Here is a 24,555-nt window from a genome sequence, read left to right as displayed (position 1 = left end):
AGAGCATGACACAAAGCGGTCAAATCAGAGTGAACGTAATTACTGTGTGCAGACCGTTCATTTTTTGTTCATTTGCAGTTGGAGTGAAAGATGCTGAATGATGAAATCTAGCATCATTGGATCGGTTCATTAATGAATTCATTCGGCACTCGTGTTTCATTTGAGTGTTCAGACATTTCATTTCGAGTGAAGGGTACCGAATGAAAGGCGAAAATGAACAGTCTGATATCACCTTTAGGTCATTTGGCGCTTTTCATTTCACCCTACTCAGGCGGAGCGGGATACTGTCGTGCGTGCCGCCCGTTATCTATTTATAAGATTAAGTATAAGACGTCAGAAGTTATGCTGGTGGTATTGAAAATAAATAAACAAAATGTTAAAAAAGTAGTTTATTTAGTTAAAAAACTAGTCGGCATTAGTTGGATCAGTAACAACAAGTCGACGGCACGGTGTGGCACCTCTCACGGCGGCGCGGCGGCGAGCCCCTGGCGCGCGTGCTGGCGCCACACCCAGGCCGGCGACACGCGGCGCGCGCCCGCCCCCGCCGCCTCGCCCGCCCCGCCCACCACGTACTGCACGCTGCTGTCTGCTTGCAGCTGGCTCTCCTGTGGGATAAAATGGTGTCCATATGGGCAAAAAAATAAGGGCAGTAAAATTCGATGAACGAATGACAGCGTTCCATCGCAACCTATTCTGCGCACATTTCACCGTATTTTACGCTGTTGGCGGGCGCACACGCCGCGGCCTGCTGTCCTCAGTTGCGCACCTTTCACTTTTCAGGCGTAAGTATTGAGACGTACATAGTGTATTGAAATAAATGAATTTTGAATTTTGACTTTTTTGACTATGCTGCGGGGCAACGTACAGCTATTTATACAGTCGATCTGATAGAGCTCCATTCGTGCGTTGGCACTGACACACACTATTATTTTTACAAGTTAGCCCTTGACTATAATCAGTGAACTTGATGGTCAGTGATTGTAAGGACCCTCGTCCTTACTACAGAAGAAGCTAAACACTGGCTCATCTCTACACTGGTAAGGCAAGCAGACCGCGCACGACCACTCGGGTCGAACGCCGGTGACAGACTGACTCATCGCCCCCACTACCAATGTACATGAGATAGTGTATGTAGTATTGTAGGTATCTATTTAGTATACACAAACACTACATAGATGATGCAGTCTCAGATGGAAGCGGGCTAACTTGTTAGGACGAGGATGAAAATACACTCTTCTATCGATTCGGTACGACATCGTACCGGAACGCTAAATCGCCTAGTGGTACGTTTTTGTCAAATCATATAAAATGAATCATTATTATCGACTGAAATCTGTAATCACTAGAAAAATTAAAATCACGCTATTTTGTCATTTAAGAAAACTAATGTCTTATAGTGTATTAGTAATAAGGTTCAAAAGAAAAAATATTGTGACACCCCTAGACAAGATTTTTCCATATCTCTGGTAAGTTTTGTTTTTCCATATATATATATATATAGGGGCTAAAAATACCCATTATATACGAGGTATATTTAGGGCACGAGCCGAAAAGTGGTTTAGCGCCGCGTGTTAGGGGGTGTGTGTAGTGTGACCTGCAGCACGAGCCCCCCGTAGGCGCGCACGTAGCGGGACAGGCGCGCGGCGGCGCGGGGCGGCAGGCGCGCCGCCAGCAGGAACGTGCGGCCCGCCCAGAAGTGCGGCAGCTCCTGCGCAACCCACTTCATCACCACCTCGTTGACGCGACGAGAGCATGAAGAAGCTTAACTTTCAATTATCGACCAAGATTTCTTATGTGTATTTTCCGCCATCTTGAAAAAAGTTATAAATCCAGATTTCTTACAATAACTCTGTTCTCTGTTGAGATATGAAAAATATTGATGCAATACTTCTTTGTTGCTCTATGTACGCGCTACTGTAAAAATGTATTCATTTCGGCCATGGTGGAAGTTGATTTGTCGCCAACTCAATTCCTGAGAAGGAGATCTATGTCCAGTACATAGATCTCCTTCTCAGACGACTGAAATCGAGCTTGTTCAATTGCTAGGGTTACAATGACGGTATCAGCTTCCTGAAAAGCCTACTTTAATTCCAGTTTTTTGAAAATAACGGCAAACAACTTCATATTAATCTTGTTGTCAAATCTGAGTTGTCAAAGTTGTCAGTATTGTCGCCACTCGCCAAACAGACTCGGTAACGGATTTTTTATACTTTTTTCATTGATATATTGATTCCAATAACTGTGAACAATATGTAAAAACTGTAAGAGACCGTAATTAGCTACAAAGTAGTATTGCATCAATATTTTCGCGTATGATATAGGAGAACAGTTATTGTAAAAAAAGTGGATTTAAATTTTTGTTCAAGATGGCGGAAAATGCACATAATTATGCTTTCCTCACGTCACATTAAAAGTTCAGCTTTCTCGGTTTATTTGCATACCAAATATTTTAGAATGTATAGTAACTGAACTAATACAAAATCTAGGCAACCCCACATTTGGGCCATCTTGAGAGCAGTTCTCTTTGGTATATTCTTTTACCTAATAAACAATTTTTTTTAAATAACAGATGAGGGAAGTTAACCAAAAATTTTCAGTTAAAAATTCAATATTTTTTCATTGTATGGTCACAATTTAACAAGGCATCCTATGTGATATGAGTAGAGGTGAGTATTATCTATCATTTCTTTCTGATCACATAACAGATGGGTAGGGTATATATTTGTAATAACGGATCTTAGACTAATGAGACTGATGTATCACAATGTACGTACGAGTAGAAATCTATGTAGTCTAACTTCTATACTACCTCATATTATAAAGTGGAAAGATTTGATTCACGAACCCTGCAGTCGCCCGGCACTCATCTAGAACGGCCCTGTAAGCCGAGGTCCGAGTCTCCTTCTTTTCTGAGTCGTTCTGCCCATTTATTCTACAACTGCCTTCGGGGCCCATGACGTGACGCCGCTGAGATGCCATTAAGACAATCAAACGAACCCTCGTGATGAGCTCGCTGTCGGCGTGGTGCGCGCGCTCCTCCTCGTCCGTCGCGTCCGAGTCCGAGTGCAGGCTGATCTGTGCGCGCACGCGCTCGTCGCGCACGAACGTCACGTCCGAGTCGGTGGACGCGTCCATCTGCCCGGCGCCGTCCGCCGCGTCCGTCGAGCCGCCGGCGTCCACCGCGTCCGCGGGGCCGGTAGCGTCCGGCGTCCCGCTGCGCCGCCGCTTGTTGCCCTGCTGCTGCTCGAGAACCTTTTCTATTTCGTCGTCAGTGTCTCCCTCTGGAAGCAAATTAAAAGTTTGTTTAGATTTTGTCGCCAATGAGCTATTTTCTCTAAAAAGTATAAAAAAAGTCCGCTAGGTTCCTGCGTCTACTTTCACTATCTACGGTACACACCGGAAGCGTCGGAGAGCGGTGGCGCGGGCTGGCGCTGCTGCGGCTCCACGGCGAACCAGCGCCACGGCAGGCGGCGCCGCCGACGCACGCACTGCTCCAGCCACTCGCCCGTGACGGCGACGGCGCACCCGCCGGCCGCGCGCAGCGCGCGCAGCTTGGGCGTGTTGGGGAACGCGCAGCTGCAACACACGGATCACTGATTTTTTTCATACAAAAAACTGAGAATTAAAGATATACAATTCCGTAGTACATTGATTATATCTATTTCGTAAGGTTTAGCCGCAAAAATAAGTTTGTTACTGTAAGGACCCTCGTCTTCACTATAAGATGAGCAAATCACTGGTTCATTCCTACACTGGTATGGAAGCAGACTGCACACGACCACCCCGGTCGAGCGCCGGTGACAGACTGACTCATCGCCCCCACTACCAATGTACATGAGATAATGTATGTAGTATTGTAGGTATCTATTTAGTATACACAAACACTACAGTTACGATATCACATTATAAACTTGAAATTTTTTAGTTTCTAAAATATGTTTACATACTATAAACATTGACCTCATACAACTTGATAACTTTACTTGAAACACTTTACCTATTACTGAAAATTCATTGGATAGTGTAGAATATGACTTTATTTTATACACCAGGAATATCGATCAGTATTTTAAAATACAGTAGGGGAGGCGGCGGGTGCGGCGGGTGTGGCGGGTGCGGCGGTACTCACACGAGGTGCGTGCAGGCGGGCCCCCAGTCGCGCAGGTAGCGCGCACCCAGCTGCAGCGCGGCGCTGCGCAGCGCGGCGCGGCGCGGGTCCACGTAGCCGCTCAGCGCCACGGCCGCGCCCGCCAGCACCGAGCCGAGCTCCGCGCACACCGGGCCCGGCTCGTCCGACCTCTTGCGCTTGTGCGCGGCGGCGGCGGGCCCAGCACTGCTCCCGGCGCGCTCATCGGCAGGCGGTCGAGAGCTGCCGCCCGTGCGTCCGCCGGCGGCGTGCTCGTTGCCGCCGGGCCGGGCGCCGCTCTGCTGGTCGGCGCCGCGGGGTGCGGGCGGGGCGCGCCGCTCGATGTGCGCGCGGGTCAGCTTGCTGGACGCGTCCGAGATGTTGTTGAGCGCTTGCGACGAAGCTTGGCGAATTTGAGAATCTGATCATGAAATATTAAACTAATTTTACTATTAGAAAATTATAAAATGACCTACTTTATCCCTTATAGTCATAATCACAACAATTCCGCAGAAGAAACAAAGTCTCTATCATAGCTGAGCAAGTCCCGAAGCTGTAATAAGCTGTAATGGCCACACAGTGTGAAGAACCCACATTGGGGACGCTGGAATGGAGACCCCCTACTAGGTGGAACGAGGACATCAAGTGGATCAAAGGGAGCTGGATGCTATGCTGGCAACCGTGACCGGACTGCGGTGTTTGGAAGTCCTTGCACGAAGGCTATGTCAGCAGTGGGCGACGGGCGTTCATCAGCTGTTAATGATAATAATGGGCGGACTACAGTCCCCAGGACTGAGCAAGTGCACCTGTGCTCTGGCTGCCGCCCTGGCGCCGGTGCGAGGCGAACAGCTCGCCGGGCCGGAACTCCTCGTCCGACGAGCCGTCCGCGCCCAGCTGCAGCAGACGCGACACCGGCGGCGCCGGCGGCGCAGGCTGCGGCTGGCTGTCCGAGCTTGATATGTGCACGAACGCCAGCCCGAACTGTGAAACAGCAACAATTGGGTATTAGACCACCTTCAAATACATTGATTTTGGTGATACCATGGGAGTGTCACCAACAATTTTGCCAAGCTATATAGCATTTTGTTAATATTTCCATTCAGCATTTTAAAGCACTACAATTTGATGAAGGTCTGGAATCGATCTGATGATGAAGCCCAAACACAAAAACTCATCAACAGATACAGCAGTTACTTTGTGTTTGGGCTTGATTAATTTGTGCTGATGAGCACTTTTCACCTAGACGAGTTGTGTCTGTTAGGGGTCTAGTGATAAAGACAAAAGAAAGTTAATGGAACTCCTCAACGGTTTACAATAGCTACCTTGTGGTTGGACTTAATTTATGTGTGTTGATTTGAACTTTCTACCTAGTTGAATTGTGACTTTCGTAGAGGTCTGATTATGAAGTTCGTTTTCATCATCAGGCAGAACAGGTAATGGAACTTCTCAATGGGTTACAGTAGCTACATTGTGATTGGGCTTGATTAATTTGTATTGCTGAGGACTTTGCACCTAAATGGGTTATGACTTTCATCAGAGGTCTGATGATAAAGACGAAGGACAGTTAATGGAATTTCTCAATGGTTTACAGTAGCTACTTTGTGATTAGGCTTAATCAATATGTATTCATGAGGACTTTGCACCTAGATGGGTTGTGACTGTCATTAGGAGTTTGGTGATGAAGCCAAGGGACAGTTAATGGAATTCTTCAATGGTTTACATTACAGTAGCTTGTGATTTGGTTCGATCAATTTGTTTTGATGCGAAAATACGACCTAGATGGGTTGGGACCGTCATTAGGGTCTAGTGATGAAGACAAAGGGCAGGTAATGGAACTCTTCAACGGTTTACAGTGGCCACATTGTTATTGGGCTTGATTTATTTGTATTGATGAGAACTTTCCACCTACATGGGATGGGTTGTAACTGTCATTGGGGTCTGGTGAAGAAGATGAAGGATAATTAAGGAAACTCTTCATTGGTTTACAGTAGCTACCTTTTGTCAGACAACGCTGACAAAAGGTAGCTACTGCTTCCATCTACTAGCTATTCGGACTTTCATCCCATATTTAATGCACTCATGAGCAACTACAACAATAAAAATGGAAAAATAAAAATGAAAAATTTAACCAACTTCAAAATGTATGTACCGACTAAACTAAACAATAAGAATGATGTCAAGTTAAAGTCATGATGGCGTGTGACGTCAGTAACCTGGCAATGCTTGTTGTAGGGCTGCGAGCACGCCAGCCGCACGCGGTCCCAGCGCCGCGCCGCCGCGCCCGCTAGCTGCGCCGCGCCGAACGAGCGCACGCACTCAACGCTGTCGCCGCGCCGACTGGCGGCCGGCGCCAGCAGCACGCAGCTCGGCACCAGCACCTGCCGCGACCGCCCAAACGCTGCTTCACTTCATAATATGTACTCGTATACTCGTAGTCATGTAGGCTAATGAGGTAACAAGTGCCAAGTGTTTTAGGGGCCTACAAATGGAAATACTTTGGAGTGTGCTTGGGAAATCTATGATCTTGTTCCTCTTGTTGCATCAAATTATTTTGCATCAGCCACTTAGCCGAGCTGCTAAAGTGTGGAATGCCTTTCTGGCGTCTGTTTCCTGCCACCTACAATTTAAACACCTTCAAGGCTAGAGTGAATAGGCACTTTGGGCAAGGTATATTGTTTCAAAAGTTGAAATATTATATCTTTTAATTATGTCATCATTAACAAGATTTCCAGTCCAACCAGCACTCAGTTTTTTTTGTCAAAAATTTTACTGTTAAATTTATATTTAATTATGTTCAATTTGAGTATAATTCACAACAATTATTCACTTTAAGAAAAAAATGAGTATACCTCAAATGGGTCATTGGGTTTCTCGGAGGATCCCACCAACACTTCTATTACAGCAACATGGTATGCACCAATTGTTATAGAGTTTATCTGAAATTAAAATGGTCTCAAGTTATTATTTTATGAATTAGCTTGATTGAAAACTAAATGAAACAAAACATATATACAACTAACTAAACCTTCTACAGTAGACTTTTAAACAAAATAGCAAATTATCACATGTATTACTATGAAGGCAATCTTACACTATTTATATTACAAAAACAATATATTGTAGATATATTCTTAAGCAGTAGTTTAAGTTACAAAAATTACAATTAGTTTAACTATTTAGAGTCTGCTATGCTGCATTATGGTTTCAACAGCAAGTTGCTGGCGGGGTGCTCCTGTGGGCACAGCACCACATACACTTCACTATACCTTGCAGGCACTCTTCAACTGCAGCACCACGGAGCAGGACGGCTCGCCCTTGGTACAGAGCCACTTGCTGGTCACGTCCGTCGACAGCAAGTTGCTGGCGGGGTGCTCCTGTGGGCACAGCACCACATACACTTACTATACCTTGCAGGCACTCTTCAACTGCAGCACCACGGAGCAGGACGGCTCGCCCTTGGTACAGAGCCACTTGCTGGTCACGTCCGTCGACAGCAAGTTGCTGGCGGGGTGCTCCTGTGGGCACAGCACCACATACACTTCACTATACCTTGCAGGCACTCTTCAACTGCAGCACCACGGAGCAGGACGGCTCGCCCTTGGTACAGAGCCACTTGCTGGTCACGTCCGTCGACAGCAAGTTGCTGGCGGGGTGCTCCTGTGGGCACAGCACCACATACACTTCACTATACCTTGCAGGCACGCTTCAACTGCAGCACCACGGAGCAGGACGGCTCGCCCTTGGTACAGAGCCACTTGCTGGTCACGTCCGTCGACAGCAAGTTGCTGGCGGGGTGCTCCTGTGGGCACAGCACCACATACACTTCACTATACCTTGCAGGCACTCTTCAACTGCAGCACCACGGAGCAGGACGGCTCGCCCTTGGTACAGAGCCACTTGCTGGTCACGTCCGTCGACAGCAAGTTGCTGGCGGGGTGCTCCTGTGGGCACAGCACCACATACACTTCACTATACCTTGCAGGCACTCTTCAACTGCAGCACCACGGAGCAGGACGGCTCGCCCTTGGTACAGAGCCACTTGCTGGTCACGTCCGTCGACAGCAAGTTGCTGGCGGGGTGCTCCTGTGGGCACAGCACCACATACACTTCACTATACCTTGCAGGCACTCTTCAACTGCAGCACCACGGAGCAGGACGGCTCGCCCTTGGTACAGAGCCACTTGCTGGTCACGTCCGTCGACAGCAAGTTGCTGGCGGGGTGCTCCTGTGGGCACAGCACCACATACACTTCACTATACCTTGCAGGCACTCTTCAACTGCAGCACCACGGAGCAGGACGGCTCGCCCTTGGTACAGAGCCACTTGCTGGTCACGTCCGTCGACAGCAAGTTGCTGGCGGGGTGCTCCTGTGGGCACAGCACCACATACACTTCACTATACCTTGCAGGCACTCTTCAACTGCAGCACCACGGAGCAGGACGGCTCGCCCTTGGTACAGAGCCACTTGCTGGTCACGTCCGTCGACAGCAAGTTGCTGGCGGGGTGCTCCTGTGGGCACAGCACCACATACACTTCACTATACCTTGCAGGCACTCTTCAACTGCAGCACCACGGAGCAGGACGGCTCGCCCTTGGTACAGAGCCACTTGCTGGTCACGTCCGTCGACAGCAAGTTGCTGGCGGGGTGCTCCTGTGGGCACAGCACCACATACACTTCACTATACCTTGCAGGCACTCTTCAACTGCAGCACCACGGAGCAGGACGGCTCGCCCTTGGTACAGAGCCACTTGCTGGTCACGTCCGTCGACAGCAAGTTGCTGGCGGGGTGCTCCTGTGGGCACAGCACCACATACACTTCACTATACCTTGCAGGCACTCTTCAACTGCAGCACCACGGAGCAGGACGGCTCGCCCTTGGTACAGAGCCACTTGCTGGTCACGTCCGTCGACAGCAAGTTGCTGGCGGGGTGCTCCTGTGGGCACAGCACCACATACACTTCACTATACCTTGCAGGCACTCTTCAACTGCAGCACCACGGAGCAGGACGGCTCGCCCTTGGTACAGAGCCACTTGCTGGTCACGTCCGTCGACAGCAAGTTGCTGGCGGGGTGCTCCTGTGGGCACAGCACCACATACACTTCACTATACCTTGCAGGCACTCTTCAACTGCAGCACCACGGAGCAGGACGGCTCGCCCTTGGTACAGAGCCACTTGCTGGTCACGTCCGTCGACAGCAAGTTGCTGGCGGGGTGCTCCTGTGGGCACAGCACCACATACACTTCACTATACCTTGCAGGCACTCTTCAACTGCAGCACCACGGAGCAGGACGGCTCGCCCTTGGTACAGAGCCACTTGCTGGTCACGTCCGTCGACAGCAAGTTGCTGGCGGGGTGCTCCTGTGGGCACAGCACCACATACACTTCACTATACCTTGCAGGCACTCTTCAACTGCAGCACCACGGAGCAGGACGGCTCGCCCTTGGTACAGAGCCACTTGCTGGTCACGTCCGTCGACAGCAAGTTGCTGGCGGGGTGCTCCTGTGGGCACAGCACCACATACACTTCACTATACCTTGCAGGCACTCTTCAACTGCAGCACCACGGAGCAGGACGGCTCGCCCTTGGTACAGAGCCACTTGCTGGTCACGTCCGTCGACAGCAAGTTGCTGGCGGGGTGCTCCTGTGGGCACAGCACCACATACACTTCACTATACCTTGCAGGCACTCTTCAACTGCAGCACCACGGAGCAGGACGGCTCGCCCTTGGTACAGAGCCACTTGCTGGTCACGTCCGTCGACAGCAAGTTGCTGGCGGGGTGCTCCTGTGGGCACAGCACCACATACACTTCACTATACCTTGCAGGCACTCTTCAACTGCAGCACCACGGAGCAGGACGGCTCGCCCTTGGTACAGAGCCACTTGCTGGTCACGTCCGTCGACAGCAAGTTGCTGGCGGGGTGCTCCTGTGGGCACAGCACCACATACACTTCACTATACCTTGCAGGCACTCTTCAACTGCAGCACCACGGAGCAGGACGGCTCGCCCTTGGTACAGAGCCACTTGCTGGTCACGTCCGTCGACAGCAAGTTGCTGGCGGGGTGCTCCTGTGGGCACAGCACCACATACACTTCACTATACCTTGCAGGCACTCTTCAACTGCAGCACCACGGAGCAGGACGGCTCGCCCTTGGTACAGAGCCACTTGCTGGTCACGTCCGTCGACAGCAAGTTGCTGGCGGGGTGCTCCTGTGGGCACAGCACCACATACACTTACTATACCTTGCAGGCACTCTTCAACTGCAGCACCACGGAGCAGGACGGCTCGCCCTTGGTACAGAGCCACTTGCTGGTCACGTCCGTCGACAGCAAGTTGCTGGCGGGGTGCTCCTGTGGGCACAGCACCACATACACTTCACTATACCTTGCAGGCACTCTTCAACTGCAGCACCACGGAGCAGGACGGCTCGCCCTTGGTACAGAGCCACTTGCTGGTCACGTCCGTCGACAGCAAGTTGCTGGCGGGGTGCTCCTGTGGGCACAGCACCACATACACTTCACTATACCTTGCAGGCACGCTTCAACTGCAGCACCACGGAGCAGGACGGCTCGCCCTTGGTACAGAGCCACTTGCTGGTCACGTCCGTCGACAGCAAGTTGCTGGCGGGGTGCTCCTGTGGGCACAGCACCACATACACTTCACTATACCTTGCAGGCACTCTTCAACTGCAGCACCACGGAGCAGGACGGCTCGCCCTTGGTACAGAGCCACTTGCTGGTCACGTCCGTCGACAGCAAGTTGCTGGCGGGGTGCTCCTGTGGGCACAGCACCACATACACTTCACTATACCTTGCAGGCACGCTTCAACTGCAGCACCACGGAGCAGGACGGCTCGCCCTTGGTACAGAGCCACTTGCTGGTCACGTCCGTCGATAGCAAGTTGCTGGCGGGGTGCTCCTGTGGGCACAGCACCACATACACTTCACTATACCTTGCAGGCACTCTTCAACTGCAGCACCATGGAGCAGGACGGCTCGCCCTTGGTACAGAGCCACTTGCTGGTCACGTCCGTCGACAGCAAGTTGCTGGCGGGGTGCTCCTGTGGGCACAGCACCACATACACTTCACTATACCTTGCAGGCACGCTTCAACTGCAGCACCACGGAGCAGGACGGCTCGCCCTTGGTACAGAGCCACTTGCTGGTCACGTCCGTCGACAGCAAGTTGCTGGCGGGGTGCTCCTGTGGGCACAGCACCACATACACTTCACTATACCTTGCAGGCACTCTTTAACTGCAGCACCACGGAGCAGGACGGCTCGCCCTTGGTACAGAGCCACTTGCTGGTCACGTCCGTCGACAGCAAGTTGCTGGCGGGGTGCTCCTGTGGGCACAGCACCACATACACTTCACTATACCTTGCAGGCACTCTTCAACTGCAGCACCACGGAGCAGGACGGCTCGCCCTTGGTACAGAGCCACTTGCTGGTCACGTCCGTCGACAGCAAGTTGCTGGCGGGGTGCTCCTGTGGGCACAGCACCACAGGCTCTTACACTCATTCAGTATCAGTGCAGCTACACACAATAGACACAGTGGCGTGCACAGAACTTTAACTAGGGTATGAACTATACATACAAATTGTACAAAATGACAAATTTGTTCTCCAATACAGGTTTGTTGTGTGTCCTTAAACTAGTATGTGAAGTCTTACATACTTACACAGAGCTGCACGTGGTCGTCACAGTCAAACAATAAACACAACAGTGTTGTCAAGTTCACATTTTAACAACACCAGTTCAGTAGATGCACGGTAAGGTAATAACAATCTCCTTAAAGAACGAGAATTTGTTTTGATAAATAAATTATTTTGTAAATTAGCTTGATTATCGAATACTTTTGATTGTTTGTTTGTTTGAATTAAATAGGCTTTGAAACTCAGCTTCAGCGTTATGTGTCCAAATTCAAATGGTCACATAGCATTATGCTGAGCTGGGGCCATTCTGGGTTATGCCACACATCACAGGGTATTGTCCTGGATGTCCTGGTGTACTGGAGATACTGTGATGTGTGGCATAATTTCGAAATAAACCCATATTTCTTTCTTTCTTTCTTTCAAACTACAGTTTATAAATTCCTTCACCATCATAATCCTACATTACCCCTGATGAATATAGGCTATCTCCGTATTCCCATAGGAATAGGAAGTACACGGGTGAACTCGCGGCGCGTCAGCTCTTCTATACTATTTACATTAATTTAATCTCACCGGGTCTTCGCTGCTGAAGCTGACCACATAGTCGATCTTTACAAGAGGCATACTGGCGGCTCTGTCACACGATTATTCATTATCATTCAAAGGAAACGAATTACTCGTCAATTTTGTAACTGTAACAAATTATCAGTTGAATGTAATAATAATTTGAATTTACAAGTTTGTTTTGGTTTGGTTAGATTTTTGTTTTGACTTTTGACATTTAAGTTGACAATTTGACATTGACAATATCACAAATCACAGATTAATATGGTATGGTTTTGACGGCATCTGTGGCGCAGTGGTAAGTGCGGTGGATTTACAAAATGGAGGTCCTGGGTTCGATCCCCGGCTGGGCAGATTGAGATTTTCTTAATTGGTCCAGGTCTGGCTGGTGGGTGGCTTCGGCCGTGGCTAGTTACCACCCTACCGGCAAAGACCGGTTAGCCCGCTTCTATCTTAGACTGTGTCATCACTTACCACCAGGTTAGATTGTAGTCAAGGCCTAACTAGTAAAGTTGTTCTTTTTTTGTTTATGACTACTTAACATGCTAATTTAGAGCATGCTCCCCACTGTGCATATTATTCACGATATACGAGTACCTACCTTTTTAAAATTAAGGTACAGCTACAGTTAAAAAAGCTAAAAATATTGAGCTTCATTCGGTCCTTCGGATAATTAAGACTTTAATGTAGTTGCGTTTTATTTTTTTTTTATTTTTGGAATTGTTATGCATGAAAATAGGTAGGATATGTGTTATTATTTTATAACTTTTGATAATAAAATAATTGTTCAATACAGATATAAAGTTCATTTAAATTTTCAAAGGAGCAATACAAATAAAAAATCAAAAACGTAAGAAATTGTATGTATTTACAAAATATAAGTAAAACTAAAATATAATAGCTAAAAACCTCTATAACTGTCACTCGTACATTCGAACTTTCATTATAGAAATTATATAATATTTATTAAAGCCATTGGAGTGTACTTAACGTTGAATAATATAAACTGTATCTTACTTTCTACGAAAAATAAATACCTTCCTACTTATATATAAATGTAAAGTGAGTCAGTAATATTTTTCAAACATCAGTGTGAATTTCAATGTGCAACAAACATGTAGACAATGTATTCCCGTGACATAGTACCCGCAGCTATGTACTACACTACTAGTAGTCCTTTATAGTGTAAGAGCCAGCGACAGCCAGACCGCCGAATTTAGCGACTCCACTGAGCGCACACATATAATTTTTCGTTAACTTACATTAAATATTATATATGATAAACAGATTTTAGAAATTAAGACAATTATCCACCTTTGTTCGCCTCAGTTTCGACGCGTTAGTGACATGTGTAATAGTATAAAATCTTTGGTTTTAGCCTGGACCCCTGAAGCCTGCTACCTTCCGCAGTGAGCACGGTCGAAACTCATCATACTTACTTACTTAAGGTAAAGGAGCGTATACTGACAAACTTTCAAAGTCTGTCCGTCGCTAGCTGTCCGCCTATACTGTTGTGCTAATATATTTTACTGATTACACTACTGACGTATTAGCTGTATGGCGCAGACCAATCTGAAATACTGTCAGCGTTACTAACACGAGCAGCTAGTTATGTATACACTGACTGCGCGCCAGCTACACTTTCGTTGCTTCCGTGCAATTAAATAGCTGTCCCTAGTTAATTTATGTGAAGCGCAGATATACTTTTCGAATAGTTTTTATATATCAAAGTAATACATGTTAACAATGAGCTCTAGTAGGTCTGACGTGCAACCAATGATATATGTTGTGAAGAGAAATAGACAAAGTTGACCAGCTAACCCGCTTGGCGGTACGTCTTTGCCGGTAGGGTGATAACTAGTCACGGCTGAAGCCTCCCACCAGCCAGACCTGCACCAATTAAGAGAACCTCAGTCGGCCCAGCCTGGGATCGAACCCAGGACCTTCGTCTGGTAGATCCACCCTGAATACCACTGCGCCACGGAGGTCGTCAAAATCTATTACCATTGTCCATTTCTTTCGACCCAATCGCAATAAAAGATATAGTACTACTTCCGGTTCCGCTGCAATTGGTATTTTTTTTAGACAAGATCGCGTTTGACTGTGATCTCATCTGATGGTAAGTGTAGATGAAGTCTAAGATGGGGCGCCTGTCTAGAATATGCCCATTCACTCATGCTTAAAGACTGCAAGATAGAAGAGCCAAACGCCAGCCATGTGTATGATAAAGATGCAAAGCATTTGTATGAGTCCATAGGGACATCAACGACGTAGGGATGAAAACCCACCCGGTGTCTTGCGGTGCGATGGTTGAAAGGGGAAGGTTGATATTTGTCTATTTTTCTTCACCGATATGTCGTAGGTCACATGTTAGGCCCAAAAGTTGCAGGGTTAGTGAATGACCCGGTACTTGTGGATCCTGATGATGACGGGTTCCCGCGTCTCCGGCAGCAGGCGCGGCGGCGCGGGGGTGGGCACGGCCGGCTTGCGGTACGAGAAGCCGCCGTGCTTGTTGGGGCGCGCGTACACCACCACCGAGGAGGCCTCGTCTTCGTACTGGTCCCGCGCCTTGTGCTTGGTGTCGGCCTCGTACGACTCCTCGTATTCCTCGTAGGGCTCGTACACGGCCTCGTAGCGCACGGGCTCGTACGCGCGCTGCGGCTGGGAGGCCTCCAGCGCGTACAGCTCCTGGTCGGGGCGCGGGCGGCGAGCGGGGCGGCGCGGGCGCGCGCGCGGGGCGGGCGAGACCAGCTGCAGCAGCGGCAGCGGCGCGTGCAGCGGCAGCGTGGCCACGGCGTAGGGCTCGTACTCCTCGCCCGACGCGCTGGCGTACAGCGGGTAGCGCGGCGGCGGCAGCAGCCTGCCCGCGGCGTACGGCAGCAGCAGCACGAGCGACATCTGGTGAGACACGCTTTCTGTTCAGCTACGTTATTTATTTACGTCATCTAGATTACAGCCAAACAAATAAAGATGCTATTTTTTGGTGGATATTATTTGTCTTTAGTAAATAGAGCTTTTTCTAAACTATGATAAGTTAGGCCTCGACTACATCACAATATTATTAGGTGACAATCTGTGTAAGATGGAAGCGGAGTTACTTAGCAGAGGTCTATTTTATCCATACCTTTTTTTTCTATGCGGCATCGTACCGAAATGCCAAATCGCTTGGCGGTACGTCTTTTACCCGGTAACTCCTCCTCCTCCTTTCGAACCTCTCTTTTGGAAACTACAGTACAACAAACTGCGTCAGAGAAGTCGTCAAACAAAACTATATGTATGGTGCAAGGCAAAGATAGTTTCCGAAATGTATTTAGGCTTGAAGATGCAGTAACACTGGGAGAGGAGCTCCGCTACTCACCAGGTGGCGCATGGTGGCGGCGGCGGCGGGTGGTGCTGGTGGCGGTGGCGGTCGCTCGGGGCGGCGGGCGCGGCGCGACTGGTGCGGCTCCTTTTACTGCAACTGTTGAGTCGCGTTACGCGGTCGGGGCTCCTTCCTTTCCTCGCGTTTCAGCGATATCAATGTCAGTAGTGCGTGACATTTCCGATCGCGATTAAAATATGCATCGACGTTATGTAAGGGTGGAAATTTAACTGTGAGATTCCTACTGCTTTGTTTATATCAGGTGTACCAATATACATCTTATCATTAAATCGTGACACAGTAGACGGGCAATAGTTACTGTTATCGACGATGGACAGCATACACGACAAGAACCTAAGCGTTATGACCTCAGCAGAGTCTCGCAACTGCTGGGCTCTACATATTATTGCTACGCGATTATTGCTTACGAAAGGAAGAATGTCTTTATCTCCACGCAACACTTTCAGCTGATATTTAGTGGTTACAATTCTGAAGACCGACGGATTGAGGGATAATCATTAAGCAATTAGAACACTGCAGGTACATCGTTTAACCATTAAAAGTAACTCCTGCATTTGGCGACACTCCGCATTACCGAACGGTTTCAAATCAACATAGATACTCGTACTTACTTGTCATCTTCATCATCATCATCATCATTGTCAGCCGATGGACGTCGACCGCTGGACATAGGCCTCTTGCATGGACTTCGAAACGGTCTCGAGCCGCCAGCATCCAGCGGCTCCCTGCAACCCGCTCGATGTCTTCGGTCCACCTAACTACCAACTAACTACTAACTAACTACTTACTTGTACAATGATTGTATTAACTGTTCGAAGTTGACTGGGCTTTACGATGAAACTGGTGACTGAATTCAAATGAAACTTCATCGAGGTCATTGGTCGACTCTCTACCAGATGGATTGGCGACTGGGGGTGGGGGGACATCAAGGGATCGCAGATCCGCCGCATGCAGGTGCCCTAAGACAGTGTACAGCACAATAATACACTGTAATGTTTGGTACAGCAGTCCTCACGAGTTACGAGAGGTCTATGTACAGTAGATAGACGTCCATCGCTTGAAAATGATGATGATGCTAATCCGTTTCAATAAAACTAATATTGCGAAATTAATTTTATCTATCTGTCTAATTGTCTGTTACCTTTTCACGACTAAACCGCTGCACCGATTAAGATAAAAAAGACCTTAGAGCAAAACATAGGTCAATTTTTATCCCAGAAAAATCCAAGTTTCCCGTGGCATTTGCGGAACACACAATTTCACGCGAAAAAAGTCGCGAGCGTCCGCTAGTCTACACTAATAATGTAAAAGAGGAGAGATTTGTATTTTCGTTTTCTTCTATGTAACGAATAAACTAATAGTTACTCGATCGATTAATAAAATTCTTTTCCAATAAAGTACGTATACTTAACAACGAGTAAAACAGGCTATTTATATATACGAGTATATTATTTCCATTTTCTGACGGGAATGGGAACTACGCTGGTGCTATCGCGCGGTTCTGCTTGTTGTCTATAAAGTAAAATATCGTCTATGCCGACGTCGTAGCGGACATGCCAACAGATAGCACCAGGAGCCGTGTGGCACGTCCATTTTCTTTCTACAAACGCTAACTCTTCCAAAATTCAAAAAAAGTATGGAAATGACATTCATTATCGACAGGTCACGTCATAAAGTTGCCGATCATATCTGCCATTCTCCTATACACTTTGTTAGTTTTCGAAGCGTAAGCGTTTGTAGAAAAATAATCGACGAGCCACACCGCTCTAGGCCCAGCGCCAGCGATCGCGCGGTCACGGGCCGGCGGGCGCGCCGCTTCCCTGCGTGCGGCCGCGCGCGCGCGCTCGTAACTAATCGCGCACATTCATCTATAGACCTACTCGTTACATTCATTATTTATATGCTGACAATTACTTGCACACGTGAAAAATTATGTAAAAGAAAAAGTTCAAACTGTACCATCTGGCTCTGTTTAGTATTCTAAGCCGACTCGACACAGCGTGCTGCGATCTTGCGCCAGAGCGCGCATGTGAGACGCGCAGCCGAACTGTGCCGCCATAGACGCGCCGAGGGAACTTGTTGATGACCTTTTGGCGCAGTTGGTAGCGCTGTGGTTCTCAACAAAGAGCTCCGGCATTTTTTTCAAGTAAACGATATAACGTTGTAACGAAGTTCCTAAGTTGAGGTAACGGGATAGGTCACAATAAAAATACATATTATTATTTAAAAACTATACATATATTTACTTAAAATTAATTTTGGTTACATTCAAGTCTCAGACATAAAACTTTAATTACAACATATATTATATTCTTTAAGAGTCAAACGCCTATATAAAAAGCTATTGAACAAAACAATCCTTAAAAAGACTGTTCAGGGCCTGTGGCCAAGTGGCACGTCGATTCTCTTTCTACGATCGCAAGCGCTTCGAAAATTCTAAAATGTATAGGAATGACATTTGCTATCGACAGGTGATCAAGTTGTCGAACGGATCTGTTATTTCTTGTTATCTGTTAAAGAGAATGGACGTGCCACTTGGCTACAGGCCCAGTTCACAATATTTCGTTCACATTCGATGAGTGAAGTCGAACAGTCTAGATTTATATAAAATAATTAACCGTGGGTGGGGCCATTTGCAAATACTTGCATATTTCAATCGTTTGTAGCATTGAGTAGGTACCGGTATTTCGAATCTGCGTTCGCGGCGACGGATTAAATTATCAAATGACTGATGTTACGGTAGCCAGCCTGCTGGACTTTCGGTCATTCGAGTATATCAAATTGCAGATTAAACATAACGTCAATGTGGTAATTGTTATGTATTGTTTGTTGAAGTAAAACTTTGCTCACGCTTGACTCGGGGAGTGAGCTGCTGAATGCTTTGCGCAAAGAGTGAGTAAGTGAGTGACGGGCGAGGTGAGTAGACGTTGAGAGGGAGAGCTAAAAAAGTTTTACTTTGGTCGTGTGGGGTAAAGAACACTCGTTTTTTATGTCCGAGACCCTGAGGGCTGGGAAAGTGGAGGCTGTTGGAAGAGCGAGCGGGTGCTTTACCACCAGCCCGAAGAGAATCCCGAGGAGTGGCCAGACGAGTAGCCGGACGAGTAGTGAGGAGCTTCTACGATCTTGGATACCTTCACTATCTCAGGAACGGACACCACTTTTGGAACTACCTCTACCTTACCCTGCTCGTAAACCTACCCAACCCTACCCAACCCTACCCTACCCTACCCCTATTTTACCCTACCCTACCCCTATTTTACCCTACCCTACCGCTAACGCTAACCCTTCCCTCCCCCCACCTTACCCTACCCTAACCCTACCCGTAACCTATCCATACCCTATCCTACCCTACCCCTAATCTACCCCTACCCTACCCCTACCTTACTCCTACCCTACCGCTAACCCTAACCCTTCCCTACCCCTACCTTATCCCTACCCTAACCCTACCCTACCCGTACCCTACCCCTACCCGACCCTAACCCTATCCTACTCCTCCCCTACCCTATACGTTCCATATCCTTCCCCTACCTCTACCTTGCCCCTGCCCTACACTACCCCTACCTTATCCGTACCCTACCCTACCCTACACTTTCCCTAAATTACCCCTACCCTACCTCTATCCTACCCCTTCCCTACCTCTATCCTATCCCTACCCTCAGCAAAATTGGTCCAGCCTTTTGTGCGTGGTGCAATGACCAAAAGACTATAATTTCCCAAGCGACTTCTATGCTAATACTATAAAGAGGTAAAGTTTGTGTGGTTGTCGGGGGTAATCTCTGGATCTACTGGACCGATTTGGAAAATTCTTTTACCAATAGAAAGCTACATTATTTGCGAGTATCATAGGCTATGTTTGGTCCTCATATTCATACGGGAACGGGAACCTCGTAATTGAAACCGCGGGGCGTCATATAGCGGCATTTCTGCGACTTTCAGAAATTTTGTATTATCTCCGAAACTATATAACTAATTAACATACTGTAAAAGGCAAATCTTATCTCTATATTATCCTTGTGATTATTAAATCATTTATTTTGATAAGGATTTAAGTTTAGTTGTGTAAATAATGACGTAAACCTTAGTTTAAAATTTAAATAATTTATTAAAGTACTAAAGGTACTATATCTGCTAAAATATAAAAGATAGATATATGGTGTCGCGGACTTTTTTGTAGAACTTTTAAAGGTTCAAAAAAGCCTCCATACATTTATTTCAGTTATACGCAATGGTTGAGGCAGCGCATGCGAATAAGTAAGTTTTTCGGTCTGACCTGTAAGAGAAAACCCGCGATATCTCAGTAGTTATATATGATAGAAATATAAAATATAGCCTATAGCACTCCCCGATAAAGTAGCATTCTACTGGTGAAAGAATTTTTAAAATCGGTCCAGTATTTCCGAAGATTACCCCATTTCAAAAAATTGTTACAAACTTACAAACTTACAAACTTCACCTCTTTATAATATTAGTATAGATTAAATTCAACTAGGCAAACTATTGCAATGAGTCAGTATTATCTATGATTTATTTCTTATTGGTAATAAATAATGTATGAGGGTATTGCTTACGTCATATCTTGAACTACTAATCTCGATTCAACAGTAAAAGTAATAAAGTCAGTAAGTGAGCCTCACCTTGGGAACTTCAACGATTTTGTTGACAGTGACGATGTGCGCAGGTGCGGAGTACGACTCCAGCTCTAGCCCGTGGCCAAAGCCTCCGCCAGAACTCCAGCCTCCGTGGCCTAGGCCTCCGCCGGAGCTCCAGCCTCCGTGTAGGAAGCCGCGCTTGTCGCGTGCACCCTCGGGCGCCGCCAGCGCCGCCGCCGCGATCAGCACTACGCAGACCTGGAACCGAAGAGGGCTAGACTTCATATACACGATTACTAGAAATTCCTCGTTTGGGGGTGATAATTGCAAACCCCGAACCCAGCACTAAGGAGTTTTGCGGGTAGTCCGGGCCTCTAGGCCAGCTACAACATTTCACGAACCACTTCATTGGAAAGACAGTCGAAAGAAGACGTTAACTTTATTCGTGATTCGGAAGCCATTACTTGCTCTATTAGTTTCCTCGCACGATTACGTTCAAGTGTACGCTCGTGTCTGGGAGCATCAATCACGCGGGCCGGCGCCGCCTGCGGTGCTCGTTGTAGGTAGCTTCTTTGTTGTTGACTGATGTGTCTCTGGATTATTTTTTATTTAATTAAGTCTACGGTACGATGTCGTGTAGAAACCGAAAGGAGTGTGTAAATTCATCCTCCTCCTAATGTTAGCCCGCTTCCATCTTAGACTCCATCATCACTTACCATCAGGTGTGATTGTAGTCAAGGGCTAACTTGTAAAGAATAAAAAAAAAAAAAATCTCCTGCAAGACTGGCGACCGATGTCCAAGCTATATTTTAGGCACAACTATGGTAGATACTAGGAAAATTAGATGTAGGGGTGAGTTTACTTACGAAAGTTTTCATTGTGATCGAGATTGTGGTGTTGCTACAGGAGACTGTGGACAGTTGACTGGTACTCGGCGGGTGCGGCGGGCGCGTATATATAGCGGGCACAGGCCGCGGCGCGGGCGAAGTCGGGGCGTTGCGCAAACTCGCGCCACCCGATACTTACGCACTACTACGAGCTTGACCATTAGACGCTGTTGCGGGCGTTGGTTGTTCTAATGGTATTTTGTCAATTGATTATTTTTTTTTATTTTGCACTAGCGGACGCCCGCGACTTTGTCCGCGTGAAACTCGATGTAAACTTTCAACTATCCCTACCCTACCCCTACCCTACCCCCTACCCTACCCTACCCCAAACCTACCCTACCCTACCTCTACCCTGCCCTACCCCTACCCTACCCTACCCCTACCTTTTCCTGAATTTTCTCTGCTATAAACCTCACGGAGCCCAAGACCTTTCCAACGAATGCAAAACCGTGGAAATCGGTTCGTGCGTTCTGGAGTTATAGCGTCAGGAAGGAAACCACGACTTATTTTTATATAGTAGAGATAAGTTAGAAGATTAGCCCTTAACTACAGTTTCGCCTGATGGTAAGCTAAGATGGAAGCGGGCTAACTTGTTGGGAGGAGGATGAAAATCCACACCCTTCGGTTTCTACCCGACATCGTACTGGAACGCGAAATCGCTTGGCCGTACATCTTTGTCTCTAGGGTGATAACTAGCCACGACCGAAGCCTCCCACCAGCCAACTATGATTCATCTAAAGGAGTAAAATCTTTTTCTAAATTAAATAGTTTTGTCCGATTCTAAGAATGTAACTGTTTATCATAGCATAGCAGTTGAAGTTATTCTATGGACGCCACAATGAAATATTGGTGATGGCGGATGTTGTACATACGAGTAGTCTGCCTGCTCTCTGTTGTACTGTTGAATGCTTTTTCAATCAAATCATGTAAAAGTTATACTTACCTGGTTTTTGTTTATCATCATCATTATTAACAAACCATATTCGGCTCATTGTTGAACACGAGTCTCCTCTCAGAAAAAAGGTTAGGTAAATTTTCATTTCAAACCTACACCCTCAGAATCGACGGCAGAGGTCATATCCACAAGACCACACGTACCTACTCGTTCGTCTCGCCTGATTACATATTTCGTAACGCATTCACCAGCTTACTCCCCAAACCAAGTGTTCGTAAAGAAGTTTTACTCAAAAAAATGCGTTGCTTTTCATCTAGGTTAAAAGTTTGTTTTAACTAAAAAACAGGTGTTTCAAATCAAAATTATCGCACCGTACCGCCGTCTTTTGTGCCGACGCATGGCGCACCTGCGCGCTGCCGAGTCTTCGCCACCAGCCACAGCAGGGCTCCCGCAGCTCCTGCTCATGGCGCACGCAGCGGCAGGTGCCCGCTCGCAGTAATCAAAATAATTACCAACTTACTTCATTTGACCGCGCAGTCATTTTAATAAAATAATAATAATTTTATTGTGGTGTCGCAACTGTGGTATAATTATTATTGTGTGCTCATGTGTGTGTGTACGTCAGTGTTGCAGTCGGGTTGTTAATTAGACGGACTTTGACAGTTCGTCCTTGTACGTACGAGGCTTTGAAATAAAATTGATATACGCGTGAAAGTGTTCTCGTTTTATTTTATTACCGTGTTGAACGAACGACCGATGACGAGTTTCGACCAACTGAGGGCGCTTGTTTGGATGCTTATCAATAGTTGTCTACCTCTGTAAGATTAAATCATCATTTAACATCCAGTGCGATAAGTCAAGGGGTATCTGTAAATGACAAAACTATTTTGTTACAGCGTCGTCAGCCCGAGTCGCTGTCTAGTCACAAGATACCATGTTTAGAGTTTTCAATCTCTCGTATAATTCTGTCTTAAACCTTACTCTACTTCACTTGTACTCAAGGGGCCTTATTTATAAACAATAATTAAGTCTCAATTTTCGTCAACATAAAATGAACTTAAACTTTAAACAGTAGTGAATAGGTCTACTTTACTTTGGAGAAAATTGAGGTCTAAATCTTAAACCATGTTTATAAATATGGCCGAAGAAGATCTGTTTCTGGTTATCCACCCATTAACCCGTATCTCAGAAGTCCCTCGCTAGTGACAGACGAAGCCTATGTCCAAAGCCTCGACGTCACAATGTTTATTACTTGTATAGCGATGACAGACAATGTGCCGCTGTATAGTGTTGCGTGCTAAGCGCTTCACACTGGAAGAGGTAGCGACATATTTCTTTCTGTCACACTTTTTCCAGCAATCAGTATAGTTAATGTGCGGCGGAGTGGCGCCGGCCGCTAGTTGGCAATTAATTAATTCAGCAATATGTAGCGGCGGACGCGCTCAATGCGTACTTGACTCATTAACATATTACAATATGTTTTTTCGCACACATTTGATACGAGTATACAGCGCGACACTGCGCGGCGATCGTTGAGCAACATATGAGAAATTTGTTACAATTGAAAAGATAATATTTCGTTACAAAGATAGATTAATATTGTGATATTAAAGTTCGGTTATGTAACTTATCCTATTTGCAAAGAAATTCTCGGTAAATGTAAGATTTTGGCGACGTCGGTGTCGGTCCATCTTCTTATTGTGGTAGCAGTGTGAAGTGCAGTAGAAAGCGACCAGATGCAGTGTCAGTGCTGCACCGGGTCGCTTTCCTGCCAGATCAGTGTGCTTCTCGTCGGCCTACGGAGTGAGGGATCAGGATAGTTTAGAACGTACAGTTTAGCGCTCATATTTATTTTGTGCACTATAAGTGCTTCCTCAATTAATTGCTGCTGTTAGGGTGGTGGCCATAGGAGAGACATAATCGTGAAAGGTTTGAGGTGCGAGGGAGGAGGGAGCGTTCGGCCGATGGGGTCTGTGGCCGGCAGTTCGCAACAAAGTACCGCGCAATACTTTCTTGATCCAGATATTGATATGAAACGGAATCTGTGATCGCGTCAGTTGACCAATCTCGATATTTGATAGTACAGCGGGCCGGCGCGCACCGCGCGGCGCACGGCCGGCCGTCGTAGACGATCAATTATAGAGATTAATATTGGAACAAGAATTGCTACCAGTCACCTCGCCGTTGCGACATGTTAAATATTCCACATAATGCTAATGTATATCTAGGTGCTAGTGTTTTTCCCGACTTCATAATTATTGTCCGCTTATTGTGGCCAAGGTTCGTGCTAAACGGCGAGTCGGAAATAGACGGCACAAATCGGTCGGTCTGTCGGCTTGTAGAATATTTGCCGAGTTTTTCTTCCTTACAAGAAATTTTTAGTCGAAATTCTCAGTTGGAAGTTCCCTAATCCCATCAAACCCACCAACCCAAATTGGATCAGCATGGTGGGTC

At 47.1% G+C, this 24,555-nt stretch overlaps 2 protein-coding genes across 3 annotated transcripts; both read right to left on the bottom strand.

Annotated features, from left to right (window-relative positions):
* Positions 1 to 374: 374 nt before the first annotated feature.
* On the bottom strand, positions 375 to 13,056 carry LOC112056098 (DNA repair protein XRCC1). 2 transcript variants are annotated; one of them, XM_052886289.1, is made up of 9 exons: positions 12,358 to 13,056; positions 6,976 to 7,062; positions 6,340 to 6,504; positions 4,933 to 5,107; positions 4,130 to 4,547; positions 3,398 to 3,576; positions 2,998 to 3,281; positions 1,595 to 1,708; positions 375 to 605 (listed from the first exon to the last, which is right to left on the bottom strand). In XM_052886289.1, exons 1-9 carry the CDS (start codon positions 12,406 to 12,408, stop codon positions 462 to 464), a joined length of 1,617 nt encoding a protein of 538 aa, XP_052742249.1. In that variant the 5' UTR covers positions 12,409 to 13,056; the 3' UTR covers positions 375 to 461. The 2 variants fall into 2 exon arrangements, with proteins under 2 accessions (XP_052742249.1, XP_052742250.1); XM_052886290.1 differs by lacking the exon at positions 1,595 to 1,708.
* Positions 13,057 to 13,195: 139 nt separating this feature from the next.
* LOC112056097 (uncharacterized) lies at positions 13,196 to 15,870 on the bottom strand. The gene is made up of 2 exons (XM_024096440.2): positions 15,707 to 15,870; positions 13,196 to 15,246 (listed from the first exon to the last, which is right to left on the bottom strand). The coding sequence occupies exons 1-2, from the start codon at positions 15,716 to 15,718 to the stop codon at positions 14,740 to 14,742; spliced, it is 519 nt and encodes a 172-aa protein (XP_023952208.2). The 5' UTR covers positions 15,719 to 15,870; the 3' UTR covers positions 13,196 to 14,739.
* Positions 15,871 to 24,555: the final 8,685 nt, after the last annotated feature.

Source organism: Bicyclus anynana, chromosome 16 (assembly GCF_947172395.1).
Source record: "Bicyclus anynana chromosome 16, ilBicAnyn1.1, whole genome shotgun sequence".
In the NCBI taxonomy this organism is placed as follows: Eukaryota; Metazoa; Arthropoda; class Insecta; order Lepidoptera; family Nymphalidae; genus Bicyclus; species Bicyclus anynana.
The sequence above is the reverse complement of the archived record's forward strand: the minus strand, read 5'-3'. Positions and strand labels throughout refer to the sequence as shown.

Bases quoted from the DNA above. Each gene is read 5' to 3' on its own strand.
- LOC112056098 (XM_052886289.1), bottom strand. From the start codon at position 12,408: ATGCCTCTTGTAAAGATCGACTATGTGGTCAGCTTCAGCAGCGAAGAC. The intron at 6,505-6,975 runs GTATACTCATTT...CGGTCGCGGCAG, and splicing joins AACCCAATGACCCATTTGAG to GTGCTGGTGCCGAGCTGCGT. The intron at 1,709-2,997 runs GTTCGTTTGATT...TGGGTTGCGCAG, and splicing joins ACAGCGAGCTCATCACGAGG to GAGCTGCCGCACTTCTGGGC.